General features: G+C 39.4%; 1 protein-coding gene across 1 annotated transcript in view; it reads left to right on the plus strand.

Moving 5' to 3' along the window:
- HTR2A (5-hydroxytryptamine receptor 2A) overlaps nt 1-3473 on the plus strand; it is a 112923-nt gene extending 109450 nt beyond the window's left edge. The window contains exon 3 of the mRNA XM_007946366.2: nt 2674-3473. Within this exon, the coding sequence (XP_007944557.1) occupies nt 2674-3473 (800 nt within the window). The remainder of the gene's footprint in view (nt 1-2673) is intronic.
- The last annotated feature ends 8775 nt before the right edge of the window (nt 3474-12248 follow it).

The raw sequence follows: 12248 nt of genomic DNA on the forward strand, positions 1-12248 counted from the left end.
TTATAGATTGCGCACTGAGGCTTACAGAGATGCACGAACCAGTCCAAGAACACGGAGCCAGAGCTAAGACTCAAACTCAGATCTATCTCACTCTAAAGCATCTGTCCTAATCAATAAAAATCTGCTCTATCAAAGACCATGATGATAGAGTACAGGAAACATCTTTCACAATAAGTCCAAACACTTGGAAAACAAAACATTCTCCTTAGGAATGATGTCTTAAATTTCATTTCCAATAGTTTTCTGAAGGATTATCCAAACTGATGGGTATCCGGGGTCTCTGACGGTGCTCCTCTTAGAGCCACATCTTCTTGTTCAATAGAATGTTCCCAACAACAGGTCAGGGACAGAGAGAAATTAAGGAAATGAAGAGTCATTAACCACATAAAGTGTCCTTAAGAACAGCTCTGATGTCATCTGTCTCCACCTTCTAAGAATACTGGGACAGCCTTGTATAGACAGGTGATAAATACTGTCAATGAAGTCTGTGAAGATAATGGCAAATGTCATTAAGAAAGATTTGCATTAAATATTACATTAAGTCAAACTAATGTCTCCCCCTTGTCAGGATGCCCACTGTGAGGTGATGTGGGGTTAGGAGCAGAACTCTGTTCTAAACATGCAGAAGTTAGATCATAGAACCTCAAAGGTTGGCAAGAATTAAATTGCAGCTCCTCAATTCAGTAAAAAGCCTGTGTTCTTGGCTGCGTTGAGACCTCATATTAGACTCTAAAGGGAGATCAGGAGCACTAACCAAGCCACCCCTGCTGTAAAACTCTGAAGAAGCTAAACTATAGGCAAGAGAAAAAGGGAAAGTTTTTTTCTTACTATTTCTCCCAGGGTGCCCCTGTGGTGCCATGAAAGGAGAAACATCAAACTGTTATATAGAGTATTTGACTACTGTTTCCTCTCCTTTCCCAACACCCTGATTGGCCTGACCAACTTCAGGCCAGTGGAAGAAGACACCCCAAACCCTCACAAGAGCCGAGAGAGGCTACAAAGTGATGGGAGCTACACAGCAGGATCCAGCCTATTTGTGTCTGGTGGACTTCAGAAGGGGGAAAACCACACATTGCACAATTCAACCACCAGTTGGAGTCCTCTTTTAATATAGGCCTATCATCATGGACAGTTGCCATCAAGCTGATTTCCGATTCATGTTGACCCCATGCACGTACGTCACATTACAACTGTGCTCCAAAGGGATTTTTTGGAAATAGATTACCAGGCCTTTCTTTCAAAGTGCCTCTGGATGGGCTCAAACTTCCAACCTTTCAGTTAGCAGCTAAAGGTTCGAAGTTCAAGTACACCCAGGGACACATTGGGCGAATGGCCTGGTGATTCATTTCTGAAAACAATTAGCCACTGAAATCCCTCTGGAGCATAGTTATTCTGTGACACAGGTGGAAACTGATTTACTGGATATTCATGGGGGGATCATCATGCTGAGAGGAAGTGGTGCTTTGACTCACTTTTTGCTCACTCCTCTGCTTAAGCCCTGTACCTTATAAATGACCCACTTTATATATATATATGGGATAATTATATGGAATAATTGGAAATTTGAACAATTTATGTTTAATGATATCAATGAAATATAAGTTTATAGTTAGGAGTGAGAACTGTCTTGTGATCATATTGTTTTGTTTTTGAGAATACATTGTTTTTAGAGGTAAATCATAACATTTTTACAGATGAAATAATATGTCTCAGTTTTGTTTCCAAATAGCAATGGAGCGGTAGTAGCAGGCAGGTATGCGTGAAACAAGATTGGCCTAGAGGTGATCGTTGTTGAAGCTGGGGGATAGGCTCATGAAGATTAACTGTGCTTTCCTTTTGTGTATGTTTAAATTTTTCCTATAATACAAAGTTTGAAAAATGATCAAAATCAGAGTTACTTTAAATTCAAATTAGAAAATCATATTTTTGAAAATGTTTAACGATGTGTAATTTTTATGATTTCCTGTGAAATGGAATCACAAGATCTAAAATGTCACATCAAGGACTGCATATACATATAAAGCTACCTATACAGAGAAATAGAGAGAAGAAAATAGACAAAATGTAAGTTATGGTTGCCCCTGAGTAGTGAAAATACAAATTATTTTTCTTTATTTATTGTTGCTTTTCTGTCTTTTCCAAATTTTCCAGAAGGAAAATATATTATGTTTACAGTCTTATAAAGTTGCTTTTAAGAAGTCACATTTGTGATACAAAGTTATGTGAAAAAAATTGCAGAAGTATATATGAAATAGAATTGCAATTTTGTTTAAAAATGTATGTGTATGTTGCGTGCATGTGTGTGTGTATGTGTGTTCATCTGAAAGGTATTTTTGTTTCTTGGCTTTTTTGTGTATTTACTTGGATTGATAAGCATAATGTCATAAATCAGAAAATCAGAGCATGAAAAATTAAAGCTGGGTTTATTTTATTTGTTTATAAGTAATGGACAATATAGGGTGATGCCATAGACAAATATAAGAAGCTATGTAATATATACTTATAAAACAGATAAATCAGTCCAAAGTTCAAATTTTCATTGAGAGTATGTGTTAAGCTTTTACACTTTGCTGGTATAAAAATCTTTGAACAACTGCTATTGTGTAGAGATACTCTTTCCTTCATACACTCAGATCCTTAATAATTGCGTTTCCTTTTCTGTCCCATTTCCAGGTATATCCATGCCAATACCAGTCTTTGGGCTTCAGGATGATTCCAAAGTCTTTAAAGAAGGGAGTTGCTTACTTGCTGATGATAACTTTGTCCTGATTGGCTCCTTTGTGTCATTTTTCATTCCTTTAACCATCATGGTGATCACCTACTTTTTAACTATCAAGTCACTCCAGAAAGAAGCTACTTTGTGTGTGAGTGATCTTGGCACCCGGGCCAAACTAGCTTCTTTCAGCTTCCTCCCTCAGAGCTCCCTGTCTTCAGAAAAGCTCTTCCAGCGCTCCATCCACAGGGAGCCAGGGTCCTATGGCAGGAGGACGATGCAGTCCATCAGCAATGAGCAAAAAGCGTGCAAGGTGCTGGGCATTGTCTTCTTTCTGTTCGTGGTGATGTGGTGCCCCTTCTTTATCACGAACATCATGGCCGTCATCTGCAAAGAGTCCTGCAATGAGGACGTCATCGGAGCCCTGCTCAACGTGTTCGTATGGATCGGCTACCTCTCCTCAGCCGTCAATCCACTCGTGTACACGCTGTTCAATAAGACCTATAGGTCGGCTTTTTCACGGTATATTCAATGTCAGTATAAAGAAAACAAGAAACCATTGCAGTTAATCTTAGTGAACACTATACCAGCCTTGGCCTATAAGTCTAGTCAACTCCAAATGGGCCAAGGGAGGAATTCAAAGAAGGATGCGGAGGCGACAGATGATGACTGCTCGATGGTTCCTCTAGGAAAACAACACTCGGAAGATGCTTCTGCAGACAATGTCAACACAGTGAATGAAAAGGTTAGCTGTGTTTGATAGGCTTGTTGCCATGGTAACTGTGGCCAGGCACACTGAGCAAGTTTTCATTTATCTGAAATAAAGAAAGAAAGAAGACTGGAAAAAAATTAGGCTAGTCTAGTGGAACCAACAATAATATCAATATATGCCTCATTTTATTCTGTCGATGAAAAGCAGGGTTAAATGCCACAAAATGTGTGCTTGTAAAATGTCCTGACAGCATTTCAGCTGTGAGATTTCTGATACTTATTTTTAAAATTGTAAATGGTATGTCTTTAAAATAATTAACTTTTATTGTATAATCATAATGAGGCCACAAATCAATCTAAATTAATTTCTCTTTTTGAATGAAAACCTTGCTACTGTGTTGTTAATTGATGACATTGGCATTAGTGGTTAGCTCTTGCTGTAAATATAAAAAGCTATAAATAGTGAAAAGTTTGTTGGCTACAATGGCTTCTCAAATAAAGGAAAACTTACCATTATCTGTATTTTGAAAGACAAAGGAAACACTAAGAACTGTGTTATAAAATCTGTATTGCTAAAAAATATTAAATACTTGACAACATATTGCTGGTGTTTCTTCATAGATGCCATTTGGAAGTATTCATGAGGTTGCTGGCATTTGCAGCCTTTCAAGTTAGTTCTCTGAAGTGAAAAAGATTTTAAGTGTTATTTAATAATTATTGCTGCTTTCTCTTCTACTTCTTGTCTTTACTCTGAATTTCCAACGTGGTCTTGTTTAGTGTGTGTTCTAGTAGGTAAACCATCAAAAGGATAGCTTAATATTACCAAATCCATTTCTAGAAGTTGCTTCTCTAAAACAGCAGCGTAGGAGTACTTATAACTAGCTCTGTAATAAATGCATCATGCATGCACTCCTTTGAGCAGTAAGCAGTATGTTGATATAACTCTGTCAAGATTGAGAAATAAACTCAGTTTTCTGGTTGTTAACAGCAGCGTCTTAAAACATCTCTGTGAAATGCAGGTATCTTCCCCATTGACACCCATCAGGTAAATTGATACTTTCAAATCACTCAATTTGTATGATCTACTAAAACTGTTCAGCTTGGCTCCACAATCATCTGCTGAGTGTACACTATGTATGAAGCAATTTTCTAGGTATACCAGTTGCTATTAAATTGACTCCAATTCATGGTGAGCTCATGTGTTTGAGAGTTGAATTCTGCTCCATAAGATTTTTAATGGCTGATATTTCAGAAGTAGATAGTCAGGCCTTTCTTCTAAGGCACCTCTCAGTGCACTTGAACTGCTAACCTTCAGTTAGCAGCTGAGAGCATTAACTGTTTGCACTACCTGGGGACTCCAATTTGCTAGGTACTAGGGATATGAAAGAGGAGCTCTGGTGGTATAGTGGATAAGGCATTTGGCTGCTAACCAGAAGGTCAGCAGTTGAGTTCCATCAGCTGCTCCGTGGAAGGAAGATGAGGCAATCTATTTCCGTGAAGATTTACAACCTCTGGAAACCAATGGGGGTCTCTACGAGTCAGTATTGACTAGATGGCAGTGAGTTTGGGTTTTGTTTTTTGTTTTGTTTTTTGAGGGATATAAAAATGAGTAAACCAAGATCTTTGCCCTTAAAGAAAATAACTAAACTGAAATTGTCCTTCTCAAAATATGAGTCCTACTTTGAGAATCAGTTAAATTGATTTTCTTTTTACCTGATTCAAAAGCAAATGTGTTTCAACTCTGAAGACAGTATTCTGAAATAAATTTTCCTGACTGGTTGCCACTGAGTACCAAACAAACAAAAGTGGAAGAAAAGATCATTTAAGACAAAAATTGCAATTTATTTAGAAATAACACAACTCGGCCTGGACCCAAGCTATGACTACCAAGTTGCACACAAAATTTCTGTTCTCTGCCTTAAAAGTAATTCATTTTAGCATTACTCACCAACACTGCACTCCCTAATAAAGGTAATATAATGTTTTGTAGAAAAGTTTGCTAATGAGAGGAAGAGATTAACAACAGTTAATTCACCTTGAGATTATGTTACTCTAGGTTAAATTGCATTTGTTATTGAATTAGATGCAAGATATAGGATTACAATATCAAAGCATTTCATCCTGAACAAAAAATAGCTTTATCCCCAGTCCTTTTGAAAATATTATAGATTTTAAAACAAAAGAATATGAGAAGCACCACTGTGTAATTTGAAAATGCATTAGACCTAATTAAACCCTTAGAGATGCATTTTTTACTCAAAAGATGGTTGACTATTTCAAAGCTAGAATTTACAGTAAGCCACTAGTACAAAGCCTTCATGTAAACTGACTATTCCTTACTGATTATATATGCTAACTGATAAAAATATAAATGATTCTGCTGTAATGTATTTTGTCTTAGTTTATAACTCTGTGCATCTCATTGTATATTAAAGATTATAGATTCTATCCCAACATACTCAGTCTTGATGAAGATGAGCATAAATACTGCCTGACAGATGTCTTTGGACTACATATATATTACAAACGTGTATGTGCTTCTTTTCTCTCCATAAGGATCTATTCAAGTGTATATAGATAAATGTGTATCTGTATATATGTACAGATATGTTCCCATGCACTTTATTAATATTTATATATTTATATGCAGGGAAAGCAAGAGATATTAATGAAAATACTGAGTATATGCCCACATGTGCATGTCTGTATCAAGTCAGTTTAAATGTGAATTCATGTTCTAATGTTTCTATGACCTTCCATTGCTGTCAAAGCAGATTAAAGTGTAATGGGGATATCAGCTCTTCAAATAAACTGGAAGTTTGTCTAACTTTGTGGGGAAACTTAAACACAATTCAGTGAAGGTGTTGAAAACAGTGGTCCGTATATATAGTTTACTGATCTTAAATGAAATGGTACCTTTGAATCTTTTTAGTCTGAGGACTTTCTGACTACTGTTGCTGCCGGGTGCTATCAAGTGGGCTCGGCTCCTTGCTACTCCATATGTGCAGAGTAGAACTGCTCCATACGCTTTTCAAGAGTGTGACCTTTCCAAAGTACACCCACTCCTCACTTATTAGCATGGTTAGGTTCCAAAGATCAGGTTGTTATCTGAAACTCAACGTTATGTGAAACTTCAGTGACCAAATGCTCCTTAGGCTTCAGGAGTCATTTCAGAGGCTGCCTCCCGCGGAGCTCTCTCCCCTGCATCTGCCATTTGCAGCTGGCTCATCTCTGACTTGAACTTCCATGCTCTGGGCAGGTGGATTGGCTTCCGTCATTTCAAACCCCAGGCAGAGCTGATTGGGTCAGGGTTTGTAGACAGAAGGGACTCACCCTACCCCAGTCCACAGGAGTTCTTGCTTTCCTCTGCAACATCTGCCTGCCCACCTGGGACCATCACTTGCTGACCTCACTGCCCCGAGCACACAAATGGCACATTTTGGGTCTGCAGTGAAGTGACCACCAGGAGTTCTGTTTGCACCCCTCTGCCACCTTTACACAGACTTTTGGCTGAAGCTGTAGCTCCACTCACTCAGTGGGACACCCAACAGGCTGTGCCATTATTCTGTGCTGTTATTATTTGCCGTCAAGTCGGACCCAACTCATAGAGACCCCTTCTTGGGTTTCCGAGGCAATATCACTATGGAAGTAGATTTCCCCATCTTCCTTCTGAGGAGTGGCTGGTGGGTTTGAACCACCAGCCTTCTGGTTAGCAGTCAAGTGCCTTAGGCACTATGCTACCAGGCCAAATCTGCAAGGCCACAGAGCACCTATTCAGGTTAATGGCCCAAACCCCGGAGCCCAACCTTTTATTATTATTATTATTATTATCATCATTATTATTATTTCAACTTTATTTGAATCCAAGACTGGGGAGTGGGATGAGATGGGATGGATCAAGGCCTTGGGGCTTAGGAGGGAGGCACTCTGTCACTCAAAACATATGGGTGTTTACCTGGCTTTAAGGTGATTTAAGTTTATCTTTACTATGAGTAAAAGTTTACTTTTACATAAGTAAAATTTGAACAAGTAAAATTTGAAAAGTAAACTTTCACTCATAGTAAAGATAAACTCAAATCACCTTAAAGCCAGGTAAGGATCCATGTGTTTTGAGTGACAGAGGAGCTCTGGTAGCACAATGCCTAAGGCATCTGACTGCTAACCAGAAAGTTGGCAGTTAAAACCCACCAGCTGCTCTGCAGAAGGAAGACTGGGTAATATACTTCCATAAAGATTTACTGCCTAAGAAACCCGGTGGGGGTTGATATGAGTCAACTGAGTGGCAATGGGTTTGGGTTTTTGGTTTTTTTATTGTCATAAATGCAAAATGTCAGATAACAAGATAGATTATGAGTGAGGAGTGGGTGTTGACCACTAAGCTTGTCTTCTAGGGTGCCTCTGGGTGGGTTAGAACAGCCAAATTTTTGACTAGTACTTGAGCACTTAACATTTTGTGCCAGCCAGGGACTCCTTTCTGGTTTTTAAAATGCAATGCCTCCTCCTGCCCCAGGAAATGCAGTCCTTAAATAATGTGTATGTGACTGAGGGAGTGACTCCTAGTTAATACTATTAAAATAGAGTAATAAACCTTCCCTAATTTAAGTTGAATAGTAGTTTATTCTATAAAGAAAAAATGTAAATGCCGTAATTGGGGAAAACCCAGTTTAAAGCATACTTAATTTACTAGACCACATCGCCATCTCATGGTTATTTTGTAAAGTGCTCCCATTACCAAATGGAACTAAGTTAATGGAATGCTGTTAGCAAGTGGTGCCTCTCCAATCTGTGTGTCAATGAAACTTATTTATAAAGTGTTAACTTATTCTGTGCCATATGTAACAAATAGAGTGGAGAATATTTTATGTACTGATTTTAACCTAGACAATTCCAGAGGATCTCAAGAAAGAATGAAAAATTGTAAATAAAGCATATTCAAAAATGAATGCAATTTTGTGAGTCCATAGCTGTGTATACTAAAGAGAGTTGCCTAATTTTCTAGGACAGCAGGCTGGGAGCTCCATGTTTCATCTCATGTTTTGAGAGTACAAAGCCTGTGCTGCTGGAGTTCAGCCATGTCAAAGAGCCAGGACCCAACCGGTTGAGCGAGTTTTATGGTCGTGACTCAATTTCCAGTTGTCTGCAATGGACAAATGTTGAATTGCTATGTTGGGTTCCACACAGCCCAGGAACATAAATAACTGCTATGCCACAAGATGTGCACACGGGTGCACATGTGCACAGGTCTATCAATATACGCAAACACCGACATACACTCATACACACACACTTGCACATACTCACAGGAGATAGCTTCAAGAATTAAAGTAAACCAAGCAGACACACTTGGTTTACTTTAATTCTTGAAGCTATCTCCTGTGAGTATCCTCAGAAGGAAGATTGGACAATCTACTTCCGTAGTGATACTGCCTCGGAAACCCAAGGAAGGGTCGCTATGAGTCGAATCAACTCAACAGCAGTGAGTAAGGAGACACACTATCTTTGAATCAACTGGAAAGTTGTACTTATTTACTTTCTCATCTTTACCTATAGGATAAGTTTACGAAATGTGGAAAGTGGGTGTCTTCTGCAGGAATATATATAGCTTCTTGTATCGTCAGCTATCATGCACCAGGCAGGCATAAAGCTGGTTGCTTTGTTTCCCTTACCTGATGGAATCTCCATAACAGTCCTATAAACTCACTGCCATTGAGTCGGATCAGACTCATAGCGAGCCATCCTTGGGTTTCCAAGGCAGTAGTACCTCTAAGGAAGTAAATTGCCCAGTCTTACTTCTGAAGATTGGCTGATGGGTTTGAAGAACCAGCCTTCTGGTTAGCAGTCGAACGCCTTAGGTAGGTATTATTAGTCCCTTATTTTCACAGATGAAGAAAGTTGAGATTTAGAGCAGTTAGTAACATGCTCAAGGTCACATGTAGGTCATCAAATTCTGAAGCCCAAATTCTTTCCTCATCCCAATCTGGTACAGGGGAAAGAACACTGGGGTCAGAACCAAAATATCCAAGCTCCCTTCTTAGATTCTCTTCTTGTTGGATATGTGAACTCAGACAAGTCATTAGCAATGTGCTCTATTGCAGTTTCTCAAATGGAGCTACTAGTCCCTGATCTGCTAACTGACAAAGTAGCATAAGTAGATCATGGCTATGGCTGTGCTTGATGACTTGTAAAATACTATGTAAATGTTGTAAACGTGCTGTTATTAAAGAGAAAACATATCAAAGTCTCTATGAATTAGTAGCCAACAGAGAAAATCCCAGACAAAACTGCAAGTGAATTACGTTCAGCAGCTTCTACTCTCCTTTCTATGACCATTTTGTTAAATCTTTACACTGTTTTGTCCTCATCATGGTGCAAAGTGCTCTTCATTAGCACCATCCTCTTCTGCTTCCATCAAAACTTATCTATCCTATGTCCATTCTTTCCCTCAGATCTCTACTCTCTGCTAGAGCACCAGTAAGTTACACTGGAACTGTGAATAACTAATAATAGCTTAATTTATATCACCAACATCCCCTCATGATCAAAATCCAGAAGGTTTTCGATTGTTGCCAGAGGCAAGAAGAATTTTAGGCACCAGAATGACAAGTGAGAAAGAAATTTGTGGACAAAAACTGTTCTCCTTTTATCTACATGAATTTTAAATAAGTTACAATGCTAACTTTCCTAGAATCCACGGCAACTAACATACCTAACATTCATGGGGATCTTATGAGAAAAATCTAGGGAGTTCCTAATATATAAGACCAAGAGACAGTTACCAACATAAATGATATTTACAGTGGTCTTTTTCTTACAAATTCTCTTTTCCTCACAGTTTCCTAGCTACTACAAGATATCAGGTTGCTCTTTTTTATTTTTATTTTTTATTTTTATTTATTTATTTATTTTGCAGTGTTCCCTCTCCTTCCCTCCCACCTCTGGTGTTCTTGTTACCTAGTGCTGCTCTGACAGAAATATACCACATATGGAATGGCTTGAACAAACAGGAATTTATTCTCTTACAGTTTGGAGGCTTTAAGTCCGCGTTCAAAGTGCCAGGCTCTAGGGGCTGGGTGAAAGCCCATCAACCTTGGGCTTCAGCTCTGCTCCTGGTCCTGGCCCACTGAAGCTGGATGCTTTTCTTCACTCAGCTCCTAGCTACTGAGGCTGACAAGCCTAAGGATGAGAAGTAACAAGACACAGTCCTGATATTACCAAACCACATGGCAGGCCATTAATTCAGGTTCATTAAAAGTCTCAAAAGGAGCTCTGGTAGCATAGTGCCTAAGGCTGCTAACCAGAAGGCTGGCGGTTCAAACCCACCAGCCACTCCTCGAAAGGAAGGTTGGGCAATCTACTTCCGTAGTGATACTGCCTCAGAAACCCAAGGAGGGGTCTCTATGAGTCGGGGCTGACTCGACGGCACATAACAACAACAAAAGTCTCAAGATGAGCAGAGCATGGCAGGCTGCTGAACAACAACACGGCTATATGCACAGTTCAAGCATGCCATAAGCTAGAGACCATTCCCAAAGCTGTTTCTTATATACAGAAAGCAGACCACATACCCAAAGCAGCTATTCAGCTACACCAATAGAGTCCACCGTGGAGTTAATTACCAGTCTCACCATGAGGAACAACTACATTCAGCTGCCCAGCTAGTCAACCAGCCTCAGCCAAGTTAACACAAAAACTTAGCCACCACACCTAGTAACGAACGTAGAAAGTTTCCTTCCATATATAAACCTTTCCTTGACTTTTTGCAATAATGAACTAATACAATATTTGCTCTTTTTCATAGCCCTCAGACTTCCTAAAGACAAAAACAAGCTTGTTGCTATTGGGTCAGTTCTGACATCTGGTACCCTCACGTGTTACAGAGTAGAACTGTTCCATAGGGGTTTCTTGGCTGTAATCTTTATGAAACAAGATCAATAAATTTTTCTTCCACAGCACTGTTGGGTGGGTTCAAACTTCCAACCTTTAGGTTAGCAGTCAACCACAAATCGCTTATGCCCCCATTATTTGAGTTCATTTTCCTTGAAGTGTCAAAGAAAAAGCCCAGCTCAGTTTAGAATTCATGGCATAGATTTTGTGAAAGTGACCCATGGTCATTTAAGTTTATTTATAACAAATATTATGACATCCAAAAAGGGTGTTTATTCCATCTTCTGGAAAGTAGCACAGTTTGTGCTTCTTATCCTACTTTTATGTCAGATGTTGAAAAGTAACTTATGCTATTATTCAGATGCTCTTATCTCCATTGGAGTGATCTCAGAAATAGAGCCAGAGACAAGTGCCTAGGTGCAGAGATTTATGTGTAAGTCATTCCCAGGAAGCTTATCTAGGGAGGAAATAAAAGTCAGTGTAAGAGTGTGGCATCAATAGTGTTGTAGATGGCTAGGGCTCATTTCCAAAGGCAGTGACAGGTGACTTAAAACTCTTCCCCACAACTGCAGCTGTAATCAAAGGTAGGCCAAAGATCTTGCACAAAGGTTTTGCCCAGGTGATGACAAATCAGTCTCAAAATCAATAAGCCTCCTCTGGATAAAGTGGCACTGTTCTGGTTACCTAGTGCCGCTCTGACAAGAATATACCACGAATGGGATGGCCTTAACAAACAGGAGTTTATTCTTACAATTTGGAGGCTTTAAGTCCAAGTTCAAAGTGCCAGGCTCTAGGGCCTCGGTGAAAGGCCCTTGACCTTGGGCTTCAGCTCTGCCTCTTGCTCCCAGCCCACTGAAGCTAGAGGCATCTCTTCGCTCAGGCAGCTACTGGCTGCTGAGGCTAACAAGCCCAAGGTTGACAAATAAAATGGCATAGTCCG

The sequence above is a fragment of the Orycteropus afer genome, unplaced genomic scaffold (assembly GCF_000298275.1).
Source record: "Orycteropus afer afer isolate SDZICR_OR568_19922 unplaced genomic scaffold, OryAfe1.0 scaffold00157, whole genome shotgun sequence".
Lineage (NCBI taxonomy): Eukaryota > Metazoa > Chordata > Mammalia > Tubulidentata > Orycteropodidae > Orycteropus > Orycteropus afer.